This window comes from Rhinopithecus roxellana, chromosome 3, assembly GCF_007565055.1.
Source record: "Rhinopithecus roxellana isolate Shanxi Qingling chromosome 3, ASM756505v1, whole genome shotgun sequence".
NCBI classification, from domain to species: Eukaryota; Metazoa; Chordata; class Mammalia; order Primates; family Cercopithecidae; genus Rhinopithecus; species Rhinopithecus roxellana.
The window spans coordinates 170,347,723-170,373,171 of record NC_044551.1 but is presented as its reverse complement, the minus strand read 5'-3'; the positions used below and the strand labels follow the sequence as shown (position 1 = coordinate 170,373,171).

General features: G+C 51.9%; 2 protein-coding genes across 3 annotated transcripts; both read left to right on the top strand.

The window, feature by feature from the left end:
• The first annotated feature begins 6,405 nt into the window (after nucleotides 1-6,405).
• TMED9 (transmembrane p24 trafficking protein 9) lies at nucleotides 6,406-10,547 on the top strand. Its single transcript, XM_010386457.1, has 5 exons — nucleotides 6,406-6,650; nucleotides 6,827-6,927; nucleotides 7,920-8,045; nucleotides 8,557-8,703; nucleotides 9,692-10,547. The coding sequence occupies exons 1-5, from the start codon at nucleotides 6,467-6,469 to the stop codon at nucleotides 9,839-9,841; spliced, it is 708 nt and encodes a 235-aa protein (XP_010384759.1). The 5' UTR covers nucleotides 6,406-6,466; the 3' UTR covers nucleotides 9,842-10,547.
• Nucleotides 10,548-14,489: 3,942 nt separating this feature from the next.
• On the top strand, nucleotides 14,490-24,742 carry B4GALT7 (beta-1,4-galactosyltransferase 7). 2 transcript variants are annotated; one of them, XM_010386458.2, is made up of 7 exons: nucleotides 14,490-14,658; nucleotides 16,745-16,903; nucleotides 18,832-19,194; nucleotides 21,809-22,034; nucleotides 22,969-23,052; nucleotides 23,343-23,447; nucleotides 23,945-24,730. In XM_010386458.2, the coding sequence occupies exons 1-7, from the start codon at nucleotides 14,609-14,611 to the stop codon at nucleotides 24,098-24,100; spliced, it is 1,143 nt and encodes a 380-aa protein (XP_010384760.1). In that variant the 5' UTR covers nucleotides 14,490-14,608; the 3' UTR covers nucleotides 24,101-24,730. The 2 variants fall into 2 exon arrangements, with proteins under 2 accessions (XP_010384760.1, XP_010384761.1); XM_010386459.2 differs by lacking the exon at nucleotides 16,745-16,903 and having other exon boundaries at nucleotides 14,493-14,658; nucleotides 23,945-24,742.
• Nucleotides 24,743-25,449: the final 707 nt, after the last annotated feature.

Genomic DNA, 25,449 nt, shown 5'->3' with positions numbered 1-25,449 from the left:
TTGAGACCATCCTGGCCTACACGGTGAAACCCCGTCTCTACTAAAAAATACAAAAAACTAGCCAGGCGAGATGGCAGGCGCCTGTAGTCCCAGCTACTCGGGAGGCTGAGGGAGGAGAATGGCGTGAACCCAGGAGGTGGAGCTTGCAGTGAGCTGAGATCCAGTCACTGCACTCCAACCTGGGCGACAGAGCGAGACTCCATCTCAAAAAAAAAAAAAAAAAAGAAAATCTGTACAGATGGGATCTTGCTATTTTGCCCAGGCTGGTCTTGAACTCCTAGCCTCAAATAATCCTCTGGCCTTGGCTTTCCAAAGCTCTGGGATTACACGCCATGAGCCAGCATGCCTGATCAGTTTAACACTATTTCTATCAAAACTCCACAAGCATAATTAAAACATTTTTTAAAAATTAGGCCAGGCGCAGTGGCTCATGCCTATAATTCCAGCACTTTGGGAGGCTGAGGCGGGTGGATCATGAGGTCAGGAGATCAAGACCATCCTGGCTAACATGGTGAAACTCCATCTCTACTAAAAATACAAAAAAATTTAGCCAGGCGGGGTGGCGGGTGCCTGTAGTCCCAGCTACTCGGGAGGCTGAGGCAGGAGAATGGCGTGAACCCAGGAGGCGGAGCTTACAGTAAGCCGAGATCACGCCACTGCACTCCAGCCTGGGCGACAGAGCGAGACTCTGTCTCAAAAAAAAAAAAAAAATTAGAGATAAGGGGCCAAGCAAGGGGTTCATGCCTGTAATCCTAGCAGTTTGGGAGGCCAAGGATGGTGAATTACTTGAGGTCAGGAGTGATTCAGTCAACATGATGAAACCCTGTCTCTAATAAAAATACAAAAATTAGCTGGGCGTGGTGGCACGTGCCTGTAGTCCCAGCTACTTGGGAGGCTGAGGCAGGAGAATCACTTGAACCTGGGAGGCAGAGGTTGCAGTGAGCTGAGATTGCTCCACTGCACTGCAGCCTGGACAACAGAGCAAGACTCTATCTCAAAAAATGAAATGAGGCCGGGTGCAGTGATTCATGCCTATAATCCCAGCACTTTGGGAGGCCAAGGCGGGCGGATCACAAGGTCAGGAGATTGAAACCATCCTGGCTAACATGGTGAAACACCGTCTCTACTAAAAATACAAAAAATTACCCGGGCATGGTGGCGGGCACTTGTAGTCCCAGCTACTTGGGAGACTGAGGCAGGAGAATGGCGTGAACTCGGGAGGCGGAGCTTGCAGTGAGCTCAGATGGCACCACTGCACTCCAGCGTGCGCGACAGAGCGAGACTCCATCTCAAAAAAAAAAAAAAAAAAAAAGAAAGAAAGAAATGAAATAAAATAAAATTAAATAAAATTAGCGATAGGGTCTCACTATGTTGCCCAGGCTGGATCAAATTGAGTATTCACAGGTGCAATCATAGTGCATTATAGCCTCGAACTCCTGGGCTCAAGTAATCCTTCCACCTTCAGCCTCTTAAGCAGCTGGGACGACAGGCACACAACTACACCTGGCCATAGCTAAAACTTTTTTGAAAAGGAAGAATAAAGTGGGAGAAATCATCCTGCACCATGTCAAGACATTATATAGTTACAGTAATCAAGACTGTGTGCTATTGGTAGAAGGATAGACACATAGATAATGGGGCAGAATAGAGAACTCAGAAACAGACCCACATACATATGCCCATTTGATTTTTTACAAAGGTACAAAAGCAATTCAATGGAGGAAAGATAGTCTTTAAAAAATAGACTTTATTTTTTAGAGCACTTTAGGTTCACAGCAAAATAGAATGGAAAGCACAGAGATTTCCTATGTACTCCCTACCCCACCACCCCCTCACACACAACTTCCCTGATACCAGCATCCCACTGAAGAGTGGTATATTTGTCACAATCAGTGAACCTGGATAGACATATCATTGTCATCTAAAATCCAGTTTACACTAGGGTCACTCCTGGTGCTATACATCCTATGGTTTTGACAAGTGTATATTATATTGACATGTATCCACCATTGTAGTATTATATAAAATTGTTTCTTTTTCTTTCTTTCTTTCTTTTCTTTCTTTTTTTTTTTTTTTTTGAGACAGAGTCTCTCTTGTTGCCCAGGCTGGAGTGGAATGGCACGATCTCAGCTAACTGCAACCTCCACCTCCCGGGTTCAAGTGATTCTCCTGCCTCAGCCTCTCAAATAGCTGGGATTATAGACACCTGCCACCACGCCTGGCTAATTTTTGTATTTTTGTAGAGATGGGGTTTCACCATGTTGGCCAGGCTGGTCCTGAAGTCCTGACCTCAGTTGATCCACTCGCCTCGGCCGCCCAAAGTGCTGGGATTACAGGTGTGAGCCACTGTGCCTGGCCCTGTGTGCAAGTTTTTGTGTGGACATAATTTTTACTTCATTTCAGTAGTTACCAAGGAATGCAATCACTGGATCATATAAGAGTATGTTTATTCCGGGCGCGATGGCCCACAACTGTAATCCCAGCACTTTGGGAGGCCTAGGGGGCGTATCATGAGGTCAGGAGAGCGAGACTATCCTGGCTAACGTGGTGAAACCCCGTCTCTACTAAAAATACAAAAAGAAAAATCAGTCGGGCATGGTGGCATGCACCTGCAGTCCCGGCTACTCCGGAGACTGAGGCAGGAGAATGGCATGAACCCGGGAAGCGGAGCTCGCGGTGAGCGTCCAGCCTGGGCGACAGAGCGAGACTCCATCTCCATTAAAAAAAAAAAAAAAAATAGAGTGTGTTTAGCTTTGTAAGAAATTGCCAAACTCTTCCAAAGTGGCCGTACTACTTTGTATTTCCGCCAGCAATGAATGAGAGTTCCTGTTGCTCCACATCCTTGCCAGTATCTGGTGTTGTCAGTGTTCTGGATTTTGGCCATTCTAATCGGGGCATATTAGTATTTATGTCATTGTTGCTTTAATTTACAATTCTGTAATGACATATGATGATGAACATATTTTCATAGGCTTACTTGTCATTGTTATTATTTACTTATTTTTTAGAGGCAGGGTCTTTCTCCCAGGCTAGAGAGTACTGGCACCATCATGGCTCACTGCGGCCTCAAACTCCCCAGTTCAAGCAATTCTCCTGCCTCCACCTCCTGAGTAGCTGAGATTATAGGAGTGGCACGGCCAGCTACTTTTTGTATTTTTAGTAGAGATGGGGTTTCACCATGTTGGCCAGACTGGTCTCAAACTCCTGACATCAGGTAATCCACTCACCTCAGCCTCCCAAAGTGCTGGGATTACAGCATGAGCCACCGAGTCTGGCCACCACTGTGCATTTTTATTTATAATAGTGCCAAACTGGAAACAGCTCAGATGTCCTTCCATGATTAATGATTAAACAAACTGTGGCACACCATGCAATGGTTATTACTTAGTGGATTTTTTCCAATTGTTTTTCTTGTGGTAAAATAAACATAACATAAAGTTGACTGTTTTTAAGTGTACAGTTCAGTGGGATTAAGTACATTATGTTGCCATACAACTCTCACCACCATCCGTCTACAGAACTCTTTTTATCTTGGAAAACTGAAACTCTATACCTATTAAACAATAACTTCCTACTCTCCCTGTCCTCCAGTCCCTGGCAACCACCATTCTGCTTTCCGTCTCTGTGATTTTGACGTATCTAGTACCTCATATACATAGAATTACTCAGTATTTATCATTTTATGTCTGGCTTATTCCACTTAGCGTAATGTTTTCAAGGTTCATCTATGTTGTAACATGTGTCAGAATTCCCATCCTTTCTAAGGCTGAAAGGATTTTCCATTGTGTGGATATACCATGTTTTGCTTATCCATCATTCATCTACTGATGAACAACTGGACCACTTCCATTTTTTTTTTTTTTTGCTTGTGAAGAATGCTGCTGTGAACATATGTGTACAGATATCTCTTTGAGACCCTACTTTTAATTATTTTGAGCATATATCTAGATATGGAATTGCTGGATCATATGGTAATTCTATTTTTATTTATTTATTTTGAGACAGCATCTTGCTCTGTCACCCAGTCTGGAGTGCAGTGGAATGATCACAGCTCACTGCAGCCTTGACCTCCCAGGCTCAAGCAATCCTCTCACCTCAGCCTCCTGAGTAGCTTGGACTACAGGCACATGCCACCAGATGCAGATAATTTTTGTATTATTTGTAGAAATGCGGTTTCGTCATGTTGCCCCGACTGGTCTCGAACTCCTGGGCTCAAGCAATGCTCCTGCTTCTGTCTCCTAAAGCGCTGGAATTATGAACATAAGCTGGCCGGGCTCAGTGGCTCACACCTGTAATCCCAAGACTTTGGGAGGCCGAGGCGGGCGGATCATGAGGTCAGGAGATTGAGACCATCCTGGCTAACATGGTAAAACCCCGTCTCTACTAAAAACACACAGAAAAAATTAGCTGGGTGAGGTGGCGGGCACCTGTAGTCCCAACTACTTGGGAGGCTGAGGCAGGAGAATGGCGTGAACCCAGGAGGTGGAGCTTGCAGTGAGCGAGATCACACCACTGCACTCCAGCCTGGGTGACAGAGCGAGACTCCGTCTCAAAGAGAGAGAGAGAGAAAAAGCATAAACCACCACACCCAGCCTATTTTTACTTTTTTGAGGAATCATTATACTGTTTTCCACAGTGTCTGTACCATTTTACATTCCCACCAACAGTGCACAAGGGTTCAATTTCCCCACATCCTTGCCAATGTTTGTACTTTCTTTCTTTTCCTTTTTTTTTCTAGTTGTCATCTTAATGGGTATATGACGTAGTCTCTCATTGTTCTTTATCTCATTGTGATTTGTGTTTCCCTAATGATTAGTGATGTTGAGCATCTTTTTGTGTGCTCACTGGCCACTTGTTGATCATTGGAGAAATGTCTATTCAAGTCCTGTGTTGTGATTTTTGAATTAGATAGTTCTTTTTTTTGTTGCTAGTTTTAGAAGTCTCTGCATATTCCAGCTATTAATCCTTTGTCAGATATATGATTTGCAAATATTCTCTCCCATTCTGTGGGTTGCCTCTTTCCTCTGCTACAGTGTCTTTTGATGCACAAAATGTTTTAATTTTCATAAAGTCCAGTTTGTCTGTTTTTTCTTTTGTGGCCTGTGCCTTTAGTGTCATATCCAGGAGTCTGTTACCAAATCCGATGTGGTAAAGCCTTTGCCATATATTTTCTAGGAGTTTTATGCTTTGGGATTTTTAAAGTTCTGCATCTTTTTGAGAGAATTTTTATATATGGTGTTAGAGAAGGCTCCACCTTCAGTTTTTTGCATGTGAATATCCAGTTTTCCCAGCACCATTTGTTGGAAAGGCTATCCCTCCTCCCCACATTGAATGGGCTTGGCCTCCTTGTTAACAATTATTTGACCATATATGGGAGGGCATATCCTGGGGCTCTGTATTGTATTCCATTGGTCTATATGTCTGTCTATAGGCCAGTACTACACTGTCTTGATGATTGAAGCTTGGAAGTAAGTTTAGAAATGAGGAAATGTGAGTTCTTCAGCTTTATTCTTCTTTTTCAGGATTGTTTTGGCTAATCAAGATCCCTTGAGAGTGTATGAATTGGAGAATGAGTTTCTCTGTTTCTACAAAAATATCATTGTGATTTTGATAGGGATTGCATTAAATCTGTAGATTGCTTTGGGTAGTATGGACATCTTAACTATATTAAGTAAGGATGATTTTTATTACTGATTCAATCTCCTCACTAGTTATAGGTTTATTCGGATTCTATTATCTACTCTGAGTCAGTTTTACATTTCTATAAATTTCATCTACTTTATCCAGTTTGTTGGCTTATATTTGCTCATAGTACTCTCTTATGATCCTATTTCTGTAGAATTGATAGTAACGAGTCATTGCAGTCGGGATCCGGCAGCAGAGGCTGTGTGTGTGTGTGTGTGTGTGTGTGTGTGTGTGTGTGTGTGTGTGTTGGTGGTCGGAGAAATGCTTGAGAGGATAACACCCGATTTAGGAGTGGACAGGGTATGAGGACAAATAAGTGGTAATGGGAGACCTTGTTTTTTTTTTTTTCCTTTTAATCTTGTTTGATAATACATTTGTGCATTATTTTGTCGTTCTCTTTAAATTCATTTTTTAAAGGTAGAAGCAAATCAAGAGTGGTAGATGCTGTGCCAAGGAAAGTCAGGGATCCTAGGTTCGAATCCTGTCTCCATTCGCAATTCGCTCCGCGACCTCAAACGACCTCAGTTTCATCTATAAAAAACTGGTAACCATCGTCAGTTGCCAGGCCATGAAGAGAGTCAACGGAAATAAGTTTTTATTCTAGGGCATCCGCTCTCTCTCAGGTAAAAGCTGCGCCCCAATCAGGTACTGCCGCGCCAGGGTCGCGGGACATCTCGGGATTTGTGGTCCACCGGCGGAACTCGCGGTCCCGGCAGGCACCGCGGCGGCGGCAGAGCGACGTGGCGCGGCCAGTTGCGGCTGCGCAGGCAGGTGGAGCAAGATGGCTGTGGAGCTGGGCGTGCTGGTTGTCCGACCCTGGCCCGGAACCGGGCTGGGCAGAGTGATGCGGACCCTCCTGCTGCTACTGTGGGTGGCGACGCGCGGAAGCGCGCTCTACTTTCACATCGGAGAGACGGAGAAGAAGTGCTTTATTGAGGAGATCCCGGACGAGACCATGGTCATAGGTGCGGGGGCGGGGAGGAAGGGGCGAGTTTGGGACGTGACCGTGGTCTTGGGGCAGGGGATGCGCGACAGTCAGCTCTCTAGAGCCGAGAGGAGACGGCCTCGCTGTGCCCAGGCGGTCGGGGAGCCCATGTCACCTCGCGCTCCTCTGACCTGGGCTCGCCCTGCTTCCCTCCAGGAAACTACCGGACGCAGCTGTATGACAAGCAGCGGGAGGAGTACCAGCCGGCCACCCCGGGGCTTGGCATGTTTGTGGAGGTGAAGGACCCAGAGGACAAGGTGAGCCAATCCCCCCGCTTCTTTTCCATGAAGCTTTCAGCTAGGCAGGCTCCGGCACTTCCTCTTCTAGTTCCTGCATCTGCTAAAGTGGGAGAAACAGTTGGTGTTGTGGGAATATCCTGACTGTTGCATGACCCTGCCAAGTTACTTACCTTCCCGGAACCATTTTCCCGGTCTGTGAAATGGGCGGATTAATTGTGGTGATAAAAATCAAAGAGTTTTGTCAACTCTTAAAGCCATCTAGACTTTAAGATTTCACAGAACACCATACTTTCCCCACAAAATGAGCAGCTTTTAATCTTCACAAATAAGGATATGAAAACGAACGGCAAAATCTTTCAGCTGTCACCTTCTGTCAACTTTCATTAAAAACCAAACTCACAGAGGGGTGTGGTGGCTCATGCCTGTAATCCCAGCACTTTGGGATGCCGAGGCGGGTGGATCACTTGAGGCTAGGAGTTCAAGACCGGCCTGGGCAACCCCTGTCTGGCAAATCCCATATCTAGTAAAAATACAAAAAAGAAAATTAGCCAGGTGTGGTGGCACACACCTGTAATCCCAGATACTTGGGAGGCTGAGGCACTATAATCGCTTGAACCCGGGAGGCTGAGGCTGCAGTGAACTGAGATAGCACCATGGCAGTCCAGCTGGGACGACAGAGTGAGACTGTCTCAAAAACAAAAACAAAAACCCAAAAAACGACTCACACCAAAAGAGTTGAAAGGGCATGAACTTTATAAAGGAAAGCCTTTCCCAAGAGCAGTCAGTCACTTGCCACCCTGATGTCAGACTCTCAGACTCTAAACACCTGCCCCAGAGAGTTCTCAGACAAGTACATGGCAAGAGCTGCTGAGCAGCTTTGGATCTTTTAGTGTTGTGAGGTGCCAGAGGGTGTGCTTGTCAACTTTTGCGGTACTTAGAGTCTTAAGCACTGTTTTCCTCCATTCCCATCCCTACCATAACACTGACTGAAGCTTGTTCCCTTCCTCCAGGTCATCCTGGCCCGGCAGTATGGCTCTGAGGGCAGGTTCACTTTCACCTCCCATACCCCTGGCGAGCACCAGATCTGTCTTCACTCCAATTCCACCAAGTTCTCCCTCTTTGCTGGAGGCATGCTGGTAAGTGGGCCCACATGGAAGTTGCAGCTTTCAGCCTTCATCCTTTGTATAGCTCCAAGGGCAGATTCAGTTTCACCTCACATACCCCTGGAGAGCACCAGGTCTGTCTTCACTCCAATTCCCCAAGTTCTCCCTCTGCTGGAGGCATGCTGGTAAGTGGGCCTATATGAGACTTGTAGCTTTCAGCTTTCATCCTTTGTTGAGGACTGGGGGACTGGTGGTGCTGTGGGTGTGAGAGGATTGTGTCAGATTTTGTGTCTCCTAAGAACACTGGGTTTCTAGTGGATATCCAGGACACAATGACTGAGCGCTTTGTATATGCCTCACTCAGAACACCAGCCCAAGCTTAATACATGCTTGTGTGCCCAGAGCCCCATGGGGCTAAGACACTGAAGAGGGCCCAGTCTGTTGGCTAAATGAACAGATGAAGGAAAGTCAGGGATGAGCTGTCAGTCTCTGGCAGGAAGATGGAGCAGGGCTGCCAGATTTCCCTTATCTCCTTTGTCCTCAGAGAGTTCACCTGGACATCCAGGTAGGTGAACATGCCAACGACTATGCAGAAATTGCCGCTAAAGACAAGTTGAGTGAGTTGCAGCTACGAGTGCGACAGCTGGTGGAACAAGTGGAGCAGATCCAGAAAGAGCAGAACTACCAGCGGGTGAGTGACTGGGCCAGGAGCAGTGGGCTTCTCCCTAGAAGCTGCCCACTGGCTCAGCCAGGAATTTCACATCAGATTCATTCTGAGACCCCCAAGGGACTGACCTGCACTGCATTGTAGGCCGTGGGGTGGGTATTACTAACTCCACCTTGTAATTGGGGATACAGACTCATAAGAGGCTGTCATTGCCCTAAATCACAGTTACACACAGAATGGCACAGTAGGATTTGATACCAACACCTTGGGTGCTATTTCAGTGGGTCCACATGCTCCCAGGACCAGGGTCTCAAACTTAACCGGTGACCAGGAACCAGAGAGTACCATGAATGAATCTGTGACTTGAAGGACTAGTAGGGCAGTGACCCATCTAAACAAGCACAGCCACTATTCAGTGTCACCTGGGGGCCTCCTTGCAGAAATACCAGCCTGGAGTTTACAGGATGTCCCATTTTTTCAAGAGGAAATAGCCAAGATTTTTATGTGAACATTTTAATTTATTTTTTATTTTTTTCTATTGCTGCTGCACAAATTGTCTGGGTTTTAAGTGTTGACAAAAGACTGTGCACTGTGTGAGCCCAAAAAAACATACATAAAGGCCAGATCCAGCCCCCAGCCTGCCAGTTTACAGCCTGTGCCCAACATCTTCAAGGAGCAATCTGGAGACCTAGGCAGAGGGCTTAGAGCACGTCCACTCCTGCATGCTCCAGGACAGCTCTGCCTCGTGGGGTGATACCACAACTACCTTATCTCTCTCCCAGGCACCAGGGCAGGACTAGGTGAGGACTATGCCTGACAGATGAAGAAACAGACTTGGGAGAATGAGTAGGTTGCCTGAGGGTAAAAGATAGTCCCCAGGTAGAGTGACACTTTGCAGGCACTTGGTTGGAATCTGGGAAAAGCTGGCTGACCTTGGGCATCCTCTTGGGCTGGGAATGCAGCAGTTCTAGCAGACCCAGCCAGCTCAGGCTCACCTTATATTCCCCTACAGTGGCGAGAGGAGCGCTTCCGGCAGACCAGTGAGAGCACCAACCAGCGGGTGCTGTGGTGGTCCATTCTGCAGACCCTTATCCTCGTGGCCATCGGTGTCTGGCAGATGCGGCACCTCAAGAGCTTCTTTGAAGCCAAGAAGCTTGTGTAGCTGTCCCAGGTGTCACAACCCATCCTCCCAGGCTGGGGGAGAAAGGACCTCCTGGAACTGACTTCTGGCAGGAGGACTGGTTTCCAGCCATACCTGTTCTGGAAGGGAGAGGGGCTGCAGGCACCCACAGGCACAAGCTGAAGGCAGCAGCTTGGCTGGCTAATACTGAGCAGGTGGTGGGGCAAATTCCTGCCCTCTCTCTTTGGCCTCTGGGCCCTTTGCAGTAATCACCCAGGGGCTGGTAAAGTCCCTCCTCTTGGCACCTCAGAATCACAGTGTTACTGATCAGGGATGTGAGGCTGCTGTCGGGGGTGGGGGGAGGGGAATGGGCAGGCAAGCCAGTCTTCTGTCTTCCTTTGCTAACTTAGGGTTTTGAGCAGGTTGGGGTATGGTGCCTGTCATACCTGCCTGCCACCCTGGGAACTCACTGTTCTCTATTTCAGCCTAGACCTGCTGATCCCAGGGTGTGTGTGAGTTGAGGGTGGGTGGAGGGTTTGCAGTGTGGGCATGTGGCCCTGCATTTGACCTCAGCTTCTTCACATGGTTGTCCATTCTGGGGCTTAAAGAACTGGGACCAGACCAAGTAGAGGCCTTGGTGCTGGTTGAGGTGGGGCCTGCAGAGTCTTACTGATTTCATTTTCAATAAATTTAGGTTTGTTACATGAGTTTCCCAATTAAAAAAAAAAAAAAAAAAACTTGTCCAGTGCAAGTTACTCAACCATCAGTGGGCATAACTGCAAGAAGCTTCAGAGGATGTCAGTTCTTCCAAAGAGCAAAGCACTTCACATTCCAAAGTGATTCCCGCCAGTCGGCTTCATTCTTTCCTCCTTCTCCAGGCCTTCCTGTGGCAGGGAATAGTAGGTTTGTCCAAGATTATACAAGTAAATTGGGTTGGGGCTCAAATCTACACCCTTTCCCCCGTGCCAGCCCCCTGGTGAAGTCCTCTCTGTTTCTAGAGTCAGTGAGCAGCATTGTCACGGGTGCTGCCAGGAAGTGCCGGGTAAGGAGGTGCATTGAGCAGGGAGTGCTACAGGACAGCCACCCTGGGCTGGCAGGGACAAGGATGTTGATGGGCTAAACCAACAGCAAGTGATTTCAACCAGGACCACGAAGGAGAGGAAGGATTCTGCTGGAAAGAGATGGCAGGACAGAGGTGACTGGAGAAGTGGAAGTAAACAGCTGGAATGGAGGTGGATGGGTGTTTTGTTTCAGCTGCAGAGGGTGTTGTGAGGAAGCTGGAAAGAAAGGTTGGATTAGAGTTAGAGAAGCCTTGAGCCCCAGGTAAGCGATTTGGATATGCCCACCTTTCAAGAGGGGCTGCAGGCACCCACAGGCACAAGCTGAAGGCAGCAGCTTGGCTGGCTAATACTGAACGGGTGGTGGGGTAAATGCCTGCCCCCTCCCTCTGGCCTCTGGGCCCTTTGCAGTAATCACCCAGGGGCTGGTAAAGCCACTGAGAGCCCTACTGGCACCTCAGAATCACAGTGTTACTGATCAGGGATGTGAGGTTGCTGTTGGGGGTTGGGTGAGGCAAATGGGCAGGCAGTTTTGAGAAGAACCTTCTGACAAGAAATGTGAGGAAGGTTACAGCAGTGTGTGAGAAAGACTGGGAAGAAGGAGACAAGTCTGGGGGCTGCTTCCCCTACTGGGAGGATGCAATCTGGGCTCATGCTGCCAGCTAATTCTTCCACATGAAAAAAAAGTTTTTTGGCCGGGCACAGTGGTTCACACCTGTAATCCCAGCACTTTGGGAGGCTGTGGTAGGTGGATGGCTTGAGACAATGAGACCAGCCTGGCCAACATGGTGAAACCTCATCTCTACTAAAAATACAAAAAATTAGCCAGGTGTGGTGGCATGTGCCTGTAATCCCAACTACTCGGAAGGCTGAGGCAGGAGAATCGCTTGAACCCAGGAGACAGAGGTCGCAGTGAGCCAAGATTGTACCACTGCACTCCAATCTGGGCTACAGTGGGACTCTGTCTCAAAAAAAAAAAAAAAAAAAGGCCGGGGGCAGTGGCTCACGCCTGTAATCCCAGCACTTTGGGAGGCTGAGCAGATGGATCACGAGGTCAGGAGATTGAGACCAACCTGGCTAACATGGTGAAACCCTGTCTTTACTAAAAATAATATGAAAAATTAGCTGGGCATGGTGGTGGGCGCCTGTAGTCCCAGTGACTCGGGAGACTGAGGCAGGAAAATGGCGTGAACCCGGGAGGCGGAGCTTGCAGTGAGCCGAGATGGCGCCACTGCACTCCAGCCTGGGCAACAGAGCGAGACTCTGTGTCAAGAAAAAAAAGTATTTTTAAAGAACAGCTTTAAAATTGCAGAAAAATTGTGAAGACATTTTCCCTATTATTAACATCATGCATTACTTTATCCAGACTTCCTTAGTTTTTACCTACTGTCCTTTTCGGTTCCAGGATTCCACATCACATTTAGTCACTATGTCTCCTTAGGCTCCTTTTGGCTGTGACAGTTTCTTAGACCTTCCTTGTTTTTGATGATTCCTTGACTGTTTTGAGGAGTACAGGTCAAGTATTTTGTACAATTTCTCAGCTAGGGTTTGTCTGATGTTTTTCTCATAATTGTTGTGGTTTTCTGAAAAGAGACCACAGGCCGGGTGCGGTGGCTCATGCCTGTAATCCCAGCACTTTGGGAGGCAGAGGCAGGCAGATCACCTGAGGTCAGGAGTTCAAGACCAGCCTGGCCAACATGGTGAAACCCCGTCTCTACTAACAAACACAAAAGTTAGTCGTGCATGGTGGCAGGCACCTGTAGTCCCAGCTACTAGGGAGGCTGAGGCAGGATAATTGCTTGACTCAGGGAGGCAGAGGTTGCTGTGAGCTGAGATCGTGCCACTGCACTCCAGCCTGAGCGACAGAGTGAGACTCTGTCTCAAAACAAAGACAAAAACAAAAGCAAAACAAAAGATACCAGAGTTGAAGTGTCATTATCAACATGGCTTATAGCTGGATATCACATTTAAAAATTAGATAATTTGGGGCTGGGTGCGATGGCTCACGCCTGTAATCCTAGCACTTTGGGAGGCTGAGGTGGGCAGATCACGAGGTCAGGAGTTCAAGACCAGCCTGGCCAACATAGTGAAACCCCATCTCTACTAAAAATACACAAATCAGCCGGGCATGGTGGCGTGCGCCTGTATTCCCAGCCACTCGGTAGGCTGAGGCAGAAGAATCGCTTGAACCCAGAAGCTGGAGGCTGCAGCAAGCCGAGATCGCCCCACTGCACACCAGCCCGGGCGACAGTGTGAGACTTCGTCTCGGAAAAAAAAAAAAAAGATAATTTGGGTTTTATGTGAGATCTGATTTCTTGAGATAGTGAATCTGACAATCTGAAGTAGGACTTCATCCTGATGTAGTAACATTTAACCGGATGGAGTGGTCCCCTTTAGATGGGCTGTGGATTGGTCAAGGTTCTGGTGTAGGGTCTGCAGTGCCCTGGGGGAGTCAACAGGAAGGGGAATGGGTGGATTATATACTTCCAGGTTTAAGGGGTAAAGGGGTTACTGGGAATGATTCATTTCCCATCCAGAGTGACGTTCTCTCTGAAGCAGAGTGATTAAGATCATAGATTGTGGGGAGAAAAAAACAAAATAAAAACCCAAAACCCATATAGATTGTGCAACCAAACTACCTGATTTGCTTCTCTGTGGCTCAGTTCCCTCAACTTTAACTTGGGGATAAGCACCTACCGATAAGGACTACCTGAGATAACCCTCATGCAGTAAGAACTATTAACAAGGACTGGCACATAATAAGAACTTAACAGATGTTTGCTATCTACTAGGAAACTTAATAGTAGAGCAGAGGAGGTCAAGTCTAACAACTGGAAGAGCAGAGGAGGTCAAGTCTAACAACTGCCGCTTTCTTTCTCCAGGTAGGAGGCTAGCAGGAGTGGTGGGGAGGGGTCTGGGATGCGGGGCATGGTTAAATTCCCACGGTGACGGGGCAGATACGGGAACTCAGTCTCCTATTCCCTTCTTCAGTTCTCAGCTCCACCAAAGTACCCTTTTCCTGAATGACAGCTGTCATTTATATGGCGTTGAACTGTGTGCCCTAGCGCTGTCCAAGTGTTTGCACTTTCTCCTTGAATCCCCACAGCTACCATATGGGATGGGAGCCATTGATATACCCAGGTGAGGAAACAGATGCAGAGATGTGGCTTGCTCAAAACACAGCTGAATTGGCAGAGTCAAGTTTCAAATTCAGTCAACTTGCCTTCAGAACTGGGCTCCTAACGTCTGCTCGGGCTGTCAGCTGAACTCAGCGCCGAGGCATGAGCTTGGCTTTGCCCCTCCAAGCTTGTGCGGAGGAGAACGCGCCGCCTGGGCCGAGACGGGGACCCTGGGACGCTCCCGCCTCCCCTCGGGAAGAGGACGGAGATGCAGATTCTCCCCGAGCGCTGGTTTGGAAGTCTAGACTTTTAGGTCCAGTCCCAGCCCATTGACTTGTTGGGAGGCCCTAGGCGTCTGGGCTTCAGTTCCTCGGGCTGTCAGGCGGGTCCCGGGGCGGCTAGGAAGGAGCCGCCCCGCGAGGGAGGCCCGCCCGCGCTGCTCGCAAGCAGAACCTTGGAGGCGGCGGCTCCGGGAGCGGGCGGCGCGGCCGGAGCAGCGGACCCGGCGGACCGGGGGGCGGGGCGGACGGGTCTGGGCGGAGCGGGAGGCGGAGGCGCCGCGTAGGCCCGGGAGGCCGGGCCGGCCGGGCGGCGAGCCCCTGCCCCATGCGCCGCCGCCGCTTCCCCGCACGATGTTCCCCTCGCGGAGGAAAGTGGCGCAGCTGCCCTGGGAGGACGGCAGGTGAGCGGCGGTGGCCGGCCCGGGCCCCGTCCTCCCGGGCGCCGCTCCTTTCTCGGCCGCCCGCGGAATCTGGGAGCCCGAGGCCGTCACGTCTCCACGTCTGCGGGTCTCTGTGAGGGCGTGTGGGTCCCTGGCGCTCTGTTCCGGTTTCTGTCTGTCGGTGTGGGTCTTTGCCTCTCCCGCCCTCCGCCACTCCCCGCCCCCGCTCTGCCTCTCCGCTGCACTCGTTCTTCCTCCAGCACCTTCCCCCGCGCCCGTGGGTCTGTGTTTCTCCATTGACTTCCGTTTGTGAGTTTCTGATCCCCTCTTTGCTAGTCTCTCTCATTATGTGTTTCGTTGTGTCTGTGTGTCTCCACCAGCCTCCCTCTGTCTGCATGCGGGTCTCTGTCTCCGCTGACCTCTCACCATGGATTTGTGTTTCTCAATCTGTCTCTGATCCCTGAGGGCATTTATTACGTTTCTCTGGTCTCGGCCTCCCTCATCACATCCATGTAGCCTCAGACCCTCCCTCCTTAACACTTCCCCCCCATCCTTCGCAGGCCGCCAGCAGAACCCACCAGAGAAGCTCCGTGCTCTGCCTGGCTGGTCACCGCCTGGCACGTACTAGACACTCCTCATAGTCCGTTTCCTATGCAGTTGTACTGGCCCTACGTGAAAGATGGGAGCTTGGCCCACACCTTAGCTAATGATGTTTCTCACTAAAGCAGAATGGGGAAAGCGATTTGACTGCCTCCATTTGGGGGGCGCTTGAGATGTGTCCCTGCAAGTCTTCTCACATAACACATGACAGGATCTCCTCCCAGTGAATGACACCTCATTTCCTTCATGTTTCTTAAGTTTGTCAGGTGCCATAAGATTCTGGAATTTGGCCGGGCGCGGTGGCTCACGCCTGTAATCCCAGCACTTTGGGAGGCCGAAGCGGGCGGATCACGAGGTCAGGAGATCATCGAGACCATCCTGGCTAACACCGTGAAACCCCGTCTCTACTAAATAGAGAAAAAAATTTGCTGGGTGTGGTGGCGGGCGCGTGTAGTCCCAGCTACTCGGGAGGCTGAGGCAGGAGAATGGCGTAAATCCGGGAGGCGGAGCTTGCAGTGAGCCGAGATTGCGCCACTACACTTCAGCCTGGGCGACAGAGCGAGACTCCGTCTCAAAAAAAAAAAAAAAAAAAAAAAAAGATTCTGGAATTTAGTGGGCACAACTTTTACTCCTGGGGATTTTTCAGACTTAGTGTTGAAAGGAGAAGACAGGAATATAATAGAAAGCATGGACTGGAGTTCGACCTGGGCAGGAGTCCTCGTTAATTCTGTGAGCAGAGACCCCTGCATCTTTCTGACCGCAGCCTTTCCATTGCTGAGATAGTTGTCACAATATTGACTCTGCAGGGCTGTGTGAGGATTAAAGGAGAGCATTCATGTAAAGACCATGGCACTGCCTGGCACAAGAGGAGGTGCCAGTTGTCTTCCAGTTACGTTTGCAGTTTTGAGGTGCTGTAACCAGAGCAGCTGAGGATTCAAACCTTGTAGTATGAAGTTTGTATGACACAAGAAAGGAAAGGTAATAGAGGAGCATTTCTATTTTCTGATCCCTTTCTGTAGCTGTTCCCAGAGAAATTTACTGATGTCAGTTCTGTGCTTTTGACACAGGGGTAGTGCAAAGATCCACGCAACTGATGCAGGCTAGTGTAGCTATGGAGTGTAGGTTCTGGAGCCAGCCTGCCTGGGTGTGAATCCGCCTCTTACTAGCCTTGGGCAGTGATTGATGAGGGAGACAAAGCCTCTTCTGAACTGCCCCTCAGAGTCAGGGCGGCCTGGGCCTGGGAACCGCTGGGACTGCAAATCTGGAGTTTGCCACCTGGGGGCACCAGGAGCAACTGTTCTCAGTGTCCACTGTCCTGAGGAATTGGGACTCTGGGTTCAATTCAGTTGCTCAGCGGTTTGTGCCCTTAGAGCACAGGATAATGCCTGTGGGGATGTACTCCTCATAGGAGAGGGGAGCAGGGCCGAGGGAATAGTGTGTGAAAGTGCTTGGAGTGCCCAGTCCACGCCGTTCGCCTGGATAATAGTCACTGCTTCTTTTCCTGAAGGGATATCACCCCATATCCATCTCTCCAGAATCTACCCTGCCCCCAGAAAAAGCCCAGAGGGCAAGGGAAACTCTGTAGAGGTTCCAGCCTTCCCAGGCCACTCTCAGGACTGGGCTATGCGCCTCCCCGGCTGAATCCACCACCACAGGATAATGGGGGGTAAGTCAGAAGCCTTGGGGGTATCCTACCAGGCCACCTCTTAGCTGCATGTGGAACCTGGGCCTGGCTTCAAGGCTACTGGCTTCCAGGTTGACAGTTGTTTCTCTAGAAAAAGGGAGGAGTTAGTCTGGCTTTAGCGTGTGACTTAAGGCATGCCCTGACTGCTTTAACCCTTTCTGTAACTCACTTGGCAAGCTCTCTGCTGTCTGGCCTGTGCTTGCTGTGCCACAGATACGAATCTGACATGGCCTGAGAAGCAAGGACACAAGGCATTACAAAAAAGTAGGAAGTAAGATGCCGTGGGAATACAAAAGGGGGAGTGTTATGGGGGCAGGGGGCAGTGCTGGCCATGACACTGGAGTTTGGCTCTGAAGGATCAACAGGGGGCCTCAGGCAGTTAAAGGACATTTCAGGCAGAAGGAGCGGGCTCTGTGAGGGCTGGAGGAGGAAGGAATATAGCAAGTGGAGAAGCTCCGAGGCGCCCAGCATGAGAACATGGGACGAAGGCTTGGGAGTTCCTGGAGTTGGGGCCAGGTCACGGAGGGCTTTGACTGTCGGGCCAAAGGGCTTGGCCTTTGTCTGGCAAACAGAGGAGGGTCATTCAGAAGATTGGAGGGGTCTGAGCAGGGCAAGGAACAGACAAGTGAGGAAGGATCAGAGGGGAACTTAGGAGATAGAATTTGTTTATTTATTTGTTTATTTATTTATGAGACGGAGTCTCTGTTGCCCAGGCTGGAATGCAGTGGCATGATCTCAGCTCACTGCAACCTCCACCTCCTGGGTTCAAGTGATTCTTATGCCTCAGCCTCCCAAGTAACTGGGACTACAGGTGCGCACCACCAGACCCAGCTAATTTTTGTATTTTTAGTAGAGACGGGGTGTTACCATATTTGCCAGGCTGGTCTCGAGCTCCCAAAGTGCTGGGATTACAGGCATGAGCCACTGTGCCCGGCCTTGAGATAGAATTTATAAGACCTGATAGTTAATCGCTGACTCTTAAATTAAGATTGTGAAGTGGATTCCTTTGCAGATTATTTTGGAGAGAAGGTGGGGGGGGGGTACGAGGAACCTTCCCCCTTCCTGGATTCCTCAGCCCCTCTCTCAGCATACTCAGGAATTTCCAGAGGAGGGGCAAAGGAATCCGGTGAATTCTGTCTCCTGGCATCACCCCAGTGTCTATGATGTTCAGCTGCTGTTTTCCAGTTTCTGAAATCAGTGCCTGTGCTGTACCCAGCCCTCATCTTTCTTTCCCTCTCTGTCTCCCGTCTTTTACATGAGCTGCCTCTTGGACTAAAGGTTTGAGGCTCATTCAGTGAACTGCCACTGACAGTTTGGGCCTTGCATTGCTTCGGGGGCAGGTGTGATCTTCCCAGAGTAAACATTGGTCATTTTACCTGGACTAATGCCAGCACACACCCGTGTCTGGGTGGCCTTTGGTCATTCTGGGAAGCAGCATGGAGCCACGGTTTCTGCTGGGTTGGATCTGTAGGGGAGTGGGTTTGGAAAGCAGTGGGTTGCATCTCTAAGGTGGGGACTCCTGTCATTGGCTTAGGACGTTGAGCCACTGTCGTGGCAAGGAGCACATACAAGTGACAGGAGCCTCCTCATCCCTGTCCTGAGCAGCTCTGACCAGGACTTAGTCACAGAAAGTAAGACAGCATTGAGGAGCTGGGGCAGCTCTGTGACCTGGGAGTGGTTCAGAGGGCTTCCCAGGAGCGGGTGGCATGGGTTGGATCTAGACAGGTAAGCAGAATTCTGATGCATGGTGGTGGCATGAGCAAAAACATTAAAGTTGCTTTCGTACTAATTCCCAGGTGCTTCGGGTAGAGCAATTATGTGCAGCCTCCTCGTGGGGAGGCCAAAGAAAGGGTCTGTCAGAGGGCCAGCCCTGCCCTGCCCTTCTGACCCTGTCCCTGCTCTTGTCTCAGGTCCAGGTTGCTCTCCGGCAGCCTCCCTCGGAAATGTTCCGTCTTCCATCTCTTCGTGGCCTGTCTCTTACTGGGCTTCTTCTCCCTACTCTGGCTGCAGCTCAGCTGCTCTGGTGATGTAGGCCGGGCAGCCAGGGGACAAGGGCAGGAGACCTCGGGCCCTCCTCGGGCCTGCCCCCCAGAGCCACCCCCTGAGCAGTGGGAAGAAGACGCATCCTGGGGCCCCCACCGCTTGGCAGTGCTGGTGCCCTTCCGCGAACGCTTCGAGGAGCTCCTGGTCTTTGTGCCCCACATGCACCGCTTCCTGAGCAGGAAGAAGATCCAGCACCACATCTATGTACTCAACCAGGTGGACCACTTCAGGTAGCGCCTGCCCCCGCCCTCTCCCCTCTCGACACCCCCTCCCAGGCTCAGGCTTCTCAGGGCCTATGAGAGGTCACCTGGGGCAGGGGCGGGAGGGCGGGAGGTGGCAGACTCCTCTCGTTGGGTGTGACAGGAATCTTTGGAGAGGGTCCTGATCTAATTTCCATTTTGAAAAGCTCACTGTGGCTGCTGTATGTGGAATGGATTATACCAGGGCAAGAGGAGAAGCAGGGAGACCAGTTAGGTGGTCACTGCTGTGATCTGCAATGACAGTGGCTTGATGACATGGTGGGGGGTGGGTAGAGAGAAGTGCTGTGGAGGAAGTCCAGACAGGACTCCCTGGGGATTGGCCCGGGGATTAGGGAAAGAGAGGGTCAAGGCCACGGCTTTAAAGTAGTCCAGAGTCTGGCGTTATCCTAAAATCCCACCCTTACCAAAAAGTGCTCCCTTCCTTGACCACAGCTTGGCATCTCACCCTCCAGCCCCCACCTCCTTTCTCTCTAGGTAACTCCCACTGGAAGATGGATTCTTAGCCCCACCAGCCTGATCTTCCCACCTTTTCAAGTCCCCTTGATCCGGATCATCAGATTCCCCCCACCTTTTCCCTGCCACCCTCCTTGTCCTTACTTCCTCCTTACCCAACCTGGAGTCCAAGGTCTGCCATTAAAATCCTCCCTGGCATACTCCCTCAAGCCTCTGGCCCGTTGCTCCTGGGATAATTCCAGCCTGACTTACTCAACCTGTCTGCCCCACACCTATGCCTGGGCACTGGAGGGTGTGGAGAGAAAAGACAACACATGAGGCGGCCACACAGAATGAAATGGAAGAGAACTTTCCCCAGTTCCCTCCACAACTCACCTCCCAGCCTCTGTGCACAGGGACTCAGGGCTGTCCCAGCTTCTGTCTGAGCTGACTCCCCACCATCCCCACCCCTCAGTGTTTCCCCCACTCCACAGCTGGCCCCTTCCTCTCCCTCTCGATCAGCGTTCCTCTCCTGGAGCATACCCGTGAGCACACACACTGAAGTGGCTCCTCTCTCAAAGGAAAAAGACTCCCTGGATCCCACATCCCTCGAGGCTGTCACCCTTCTCTGCTTTCTGGCAGACCTCCTTCCCGTTCTTTCTCCTTGTCTCTCTTGAACCCCTTCCGCTCAGACTCCTGCACCCACCATGGCACAGAGCAGCTCTCACTGAGGTCACCAGCCATCTCCACTCTGTTGGTCCAGAGGCCGTGCTGGGCCCTCATCCTGTGGACCTGCCAGCGGTTCTTCTTTCGTAAAATGCCCCTGCTTGGGGCAGCACCCTCTGGTCCTCCCTCTGCACCGGCTGGGCCTCTGTGTCTGTGGATTCCACTTGTCTCCCCAAGCTCTCACCAGCGGGGCTTCTCCGGGCTCAGTGCTTCAGCAGCCCCCCTTAGAATTCTAACTCCAGGTGTTCCTTGGGGCAGCTCGTGTTATCTCCCAACATTAAACCCCATCTCTGCTCTGATGATTCCTGAGGCTCTTTCCAGCCCAGACCTCTCTCCTGAACTCAAGGCTCACCAGCCCAGCCATCTACACAGTCCCTCCACGTGGTGGCCTCAGAGCTACTGCAAGCTTCCATGATCACAGCTGAATTGCTGGTGGCCTGCCCTGCCCCAGACCTGTAGCTCTCCCCTCTTCCCCACGGGAATGGAGGCTCTTTGCTCCTATTGCTCAAGCCCAAAAGCCCTGTGGTCATACTTAGCTGCTCCTTCTCTGTCATACACCACATCCTATTCGTCAGTAAAATCCATCTAGAATCTGCCGCTTCTCACTGTTGCCACTGCCACATCCTGAGCTAGGCCACCTTCATCTTTCGGTCTGTCACCTACATTATTGCCATAGCCTCCCAGCTGGTCTCCCTGCTTTCACCCCTGCTCCGACAGTCTCTTCCAGCACAACAGCTAGGGCGGTCCTATCCAGACATAAGTCACAGCACACCCCACCCCTGCTCAGAGCCTCCATGGCACCCCATCTCACTCGAGTCAAAGCCCCGTCCTTCAGTGGCCCTTGGGCCTTGTGCACTCACTGTGTCACCCCCAACATCCCCTCCTCCGCCCTCGCCCTGCCCAGCTGCCTGCTGTCTGCTCCTGCCTCCTGCTGTGGCAGTGCTGTCTCCCCTATGCAGAGCCCTAGGCACCCACTGCCCGGTGAGTCATCTCTTCAGGCCTTCAGGTTTCTGTCACTCAATTCCCCTGGCCCTCCCTGACGGCCCCATCAAGGACAAGAGCCACCTCCACCCCCAGCAAGATCACCCTCCTCGCCTGCTTTGCTTTTCCCCCAGCGCTAACCACTCCCGGCCTCGCTTTGTGTTTGCTTGTTTGTTTCTGTTTCCTTCTATTAGAATCTCAGTTCCTTGAGAGCAGGGCCTGGTTTCTCACTGCTGTACCTCCAGTGCTTTGAATAGTTTCTGGCACATAGTAGGTGCTTAGTAAATATTTGTGCAATGAGTGGAGGGGACAGCCCTACAGGTTGAATGAAGTCAGTGCTGGGCCAGAGGACAGCATAGGCACCACGGGGACCCCCAGGTGGGTGCTGAGCCCCAGGCAGTGAGCCCGTGTGCTGCCCCTGCCCAGCCTTGGCCGCCCTGCACAGGTTCAACCGGGCGGCGCTTATCAACGTGGGCTTCCTGGAGAGCAGCAACAGCACGGACTACATTGCCATGCATGACGTTGACCTGCTCCCTCTCAACGAGGAGCTGGACTATGGCTTTCCTGAGGCTGGGCCCTTCCACGTGGCCTCCCCGGAGCTCCACCCTCTCTACCACTACAAGACTTATGTCGGCGGCATCCTGCTGCTCTCCAAGCAGCATTACCAGCTGGTGAGGCCCCTCCAGCAGATGGAGCCCTGCCCAGGCCTAGCAGGGGAACCTAAGAGCAGCCAGAGTGCGAGGAGCAGGCGAGCCAGTCAGCTGCAGCCGCGGAACCACTTGCAAGCTGGCTTCAGAAGCCTGGGGAGTTCATGGCCCTTAACATTGAAGAGTGTAGGGGGCAGTTCAGGTTCAGCTTGCCCACCTCTCAGACAGTGTCACCAGGACCCTATTTCTCTGTCCATCTCTCAGCTCTGCCTTCCCTACACTGGATTTATTGGCAAGATGGTGGTTGTCACTGCAGTCTGTATCCATCTAGGCCCCAGTCTGGTGGGAGATGGGACCCTTCCCTCATAGCTCAGGCAGGAGTCCAGCAGTGAGCTGCACTGGCTCTTGATTGGCCGGCTTGAGTGCTGAGCCCACCCCTGAGCCAGTCCCTGGCTGGTGGACGGGCAGGCAGGAAGAACCAGGTGGCTCAGGCCTGGGTCTCTTCCTCTCCAGGCCATGGCAGGAGCCAGCTTTATGTAAATGAAGCCCCTGAGCCAGGTACAAGAATGGGTGTCTGTCATGGAACCCAGCTACCCCTCTCACACACACACAGGAAGAGATGAGGGCAGGGCCACCAGGAGAAAGGGAAATGGGGGAAGCAGAAATCAAGGAGGAGCTGGCGCTTCTGCCCATCGATAGTTCCCCAAGGAGATCCCCTCTGGCCAGCCAGACATTTTTGAGAAGGTGAGCATCTCACACAGGTTCAAGGCCCCATGAGAACGGGAGAGGGACTGGGATGTACTGCTTCCTGCTGCCCCCAGCACTGCAGAGGTGGAGGAGCCTGTAAGCACCTGGCGCTTATTCAGAACCGCCCGGGGAGAGGGGCACTCCCAAGCGGTAGGAGACCAAAGGCCCCCCGGGAGGATGGGGCGAGTGACGCTGCTTGTCTCTGTGTCAGTGCAACGGGATGTCCAACCGCTTCTGGGGCTGGGGCCGCGAGGACGATGAGTTCTACCGGCGCATTAAAGGAGCTGGGCTGCAGGTGAGGTTCCCCGGGGCCCTGCCACCACCTCAGCTGTGGTGGCTGCCCAGAGATTCTCTTCTGTTTCCTCAGATAAAGCTCCCGGGGTCTGGAGATGGCCCTGGTTCTGACCCCTGCCCTAACCCTGCCCCACGTGGTCATCTAGCCAGTTCCTTGCCCTGTGGGCCCCAGTCTCCTCTCCTGCAGGCTGGGAGTGCAGGCCCCTGCCTGTGGGACCTCAGAGGAGCTGGTGGTGAGGGCTGGGGCTCCAGGAAGGGCAGTCTGACCCCGACTTCCTTGGACCTCCCTAGCTTTTCCGCCCCTCGGGAATTACAACTGGGTACAAGACATTTCACCACCTGCATGACCCAGCCTGGCGGAAGAGGGACCAGAAGCGCATCGCGGCTCAAAAACAGGTGCTGGCAGGGCTCCTTATCGGGGATGGATAGGTGGTGATGTGGGGAGCCAGCAGGCCCGAGCTTTCACCAAGTTCTCCTTGACCCAAACGGCCCCATCCTCCCCTGCTTGGCCCAGGTCATCGACAGGCATTCTGCTTGGGCACTGTGCCCTGCTCTGGTGGCTGCTGTGGGCACCCTGGGCACTGTGGGTCAGCTCAGACCTCAGGGTCCATGCAGGCTGGCAGAGTGGGGTTGGGGAGCCACACCCGGGATGCAAGGATCCTGCCCTCAAACAGCCCCTTCTCTAGGAGGCATATGCATCCAACAGGAGATCCCGGCTCTCCTGCTTCCTAGTGGGGCACAGCCCTGGGCAAGAGGCTTCACTGCTTTGAGCTATGGGTTCTTCCTCTCCAGTGGGGACCACAGGGCCTCTGATGGCGAGGTTGTGTGGGGTCGGTGGGTAGCTGGTACTCATGCAGCCCTGAGTCCGTGCTCTTTCCTCCCTTCCTTCCCAGGAGCAGTTCAAGGTGGACAGGGAGGGAGGCCTGAACACTGTGAAGTACCAAGTGGCTTCCCGCACTGCCCTGTCCGTGGGCGGGGCCCCCTGTACTGTCCTCAACATCATGTTGGACTGTGACAAGACCGCCACGCCCTGGTGCACATTCAGCTGAGTTGGATGGACAGTGAGGAAGCCTGTACCTACAGGCCACATTGCTAAGGCTCAGGACAAGGCCTCAGGTCCCGGGCCCAGCTCCGACAGGATGTGGGGTGGCCACGACCAAGACAGCAAGCTACTCAGTTGCAGCCAGCTGGCTGCCAAGGCGGGCTTGAGCTGGGCCAGGACACGTGGGGTGCCTGGGACGCTGCTAGCCATGCACAGTGATCAGAGAGTGGCTGGGGTGTGTCCAGACCGGGATCCCCACCGCCTTCCTGCTCACCCTACTCTGGCCTCCTTCACGTGCCAAGGCCTGTGGGCAGTGGGGAGGGCTGAACAGGACAACCCCTCATCAACCCCGATTTTGTTCCTTCCTGCTGGGCCGCCTTGTGCAAAGACACAGCGTAGGGGCCACGCAGCTGTCGTAGGTGGCAGTTGGGCCTGGGAGGGTTAGAACTCCAGAAACCAGAGCACAAGCCCCACAGAGGGAACAGCCAGCACCGTCTAGCTGGTTGTTGCCATGCTGGAATGTGGGCCTAGTGTTGCCAGATCTTCTGATTTTTCAAAAGAAACTAGAATGCTGGATTCTTAAGTGAAATCTTCTGGTTTTTAAATGATAGCACCTAAATGAAACTTTCAAAAAGTATGGCAGGCCAGACAAAATGTGTCATGGACCTCTCTCTCACATGTCACTTTTGGCTGAGGGGCAGGGAGAGGGGTGAGTTACAAGCTGGTGAGGAATTGGGGTGGGGCTGGGATGACGAGTCCAGCGGGGAGGGGAAGCCAAAGGCATGAGGATTCCTGTACCACTTCCATCCTACCAAGGCTTCTGGGCAGCCCTCTGGAGGCCCCTCTGAGCAGTCTGACCACCTTCAGGCTCTCTCTGGGTGAGCTTCCTCCGGCCTCCCTGAGACACGGAGGAGGTTGAGCAGCTGAGGAGATTCACCCACAGGACTGGACTGAAGTAGGCAGGGCACTCAGCCGATGCCTCGGGTCATGGCTTGAACGGGGAGGAAGGAGGAGGGGAGAAGTGGGAGGATCCCTGTGGTGTTCCCTCGGCACAGAGGGATTATAGTGGTCACCGAATGCCCAGGAGCAGTGAGAAGACACGGAACTGGGGAGTGCTCTTGGGGGAATCACTCGGAGGGAAGCCCAGAGCCCATGAGAGTGGGAGGCAAGGGACCCTGCATGTAGACCACTCCAAGGCATTTGGCTGCCAAAGATGCAAGGCAGAAGGCAGAGGAGACCATCAGGCCCCAGTAATGTGGGTTTGTTTTAACACCGGGACACCTGGAGTCCTGGAGAAGGAAGGGATTGTGGTTCCAGAGCTCAGGAAGGTAGAATCCACAGCTCTGGTTCAAAGAC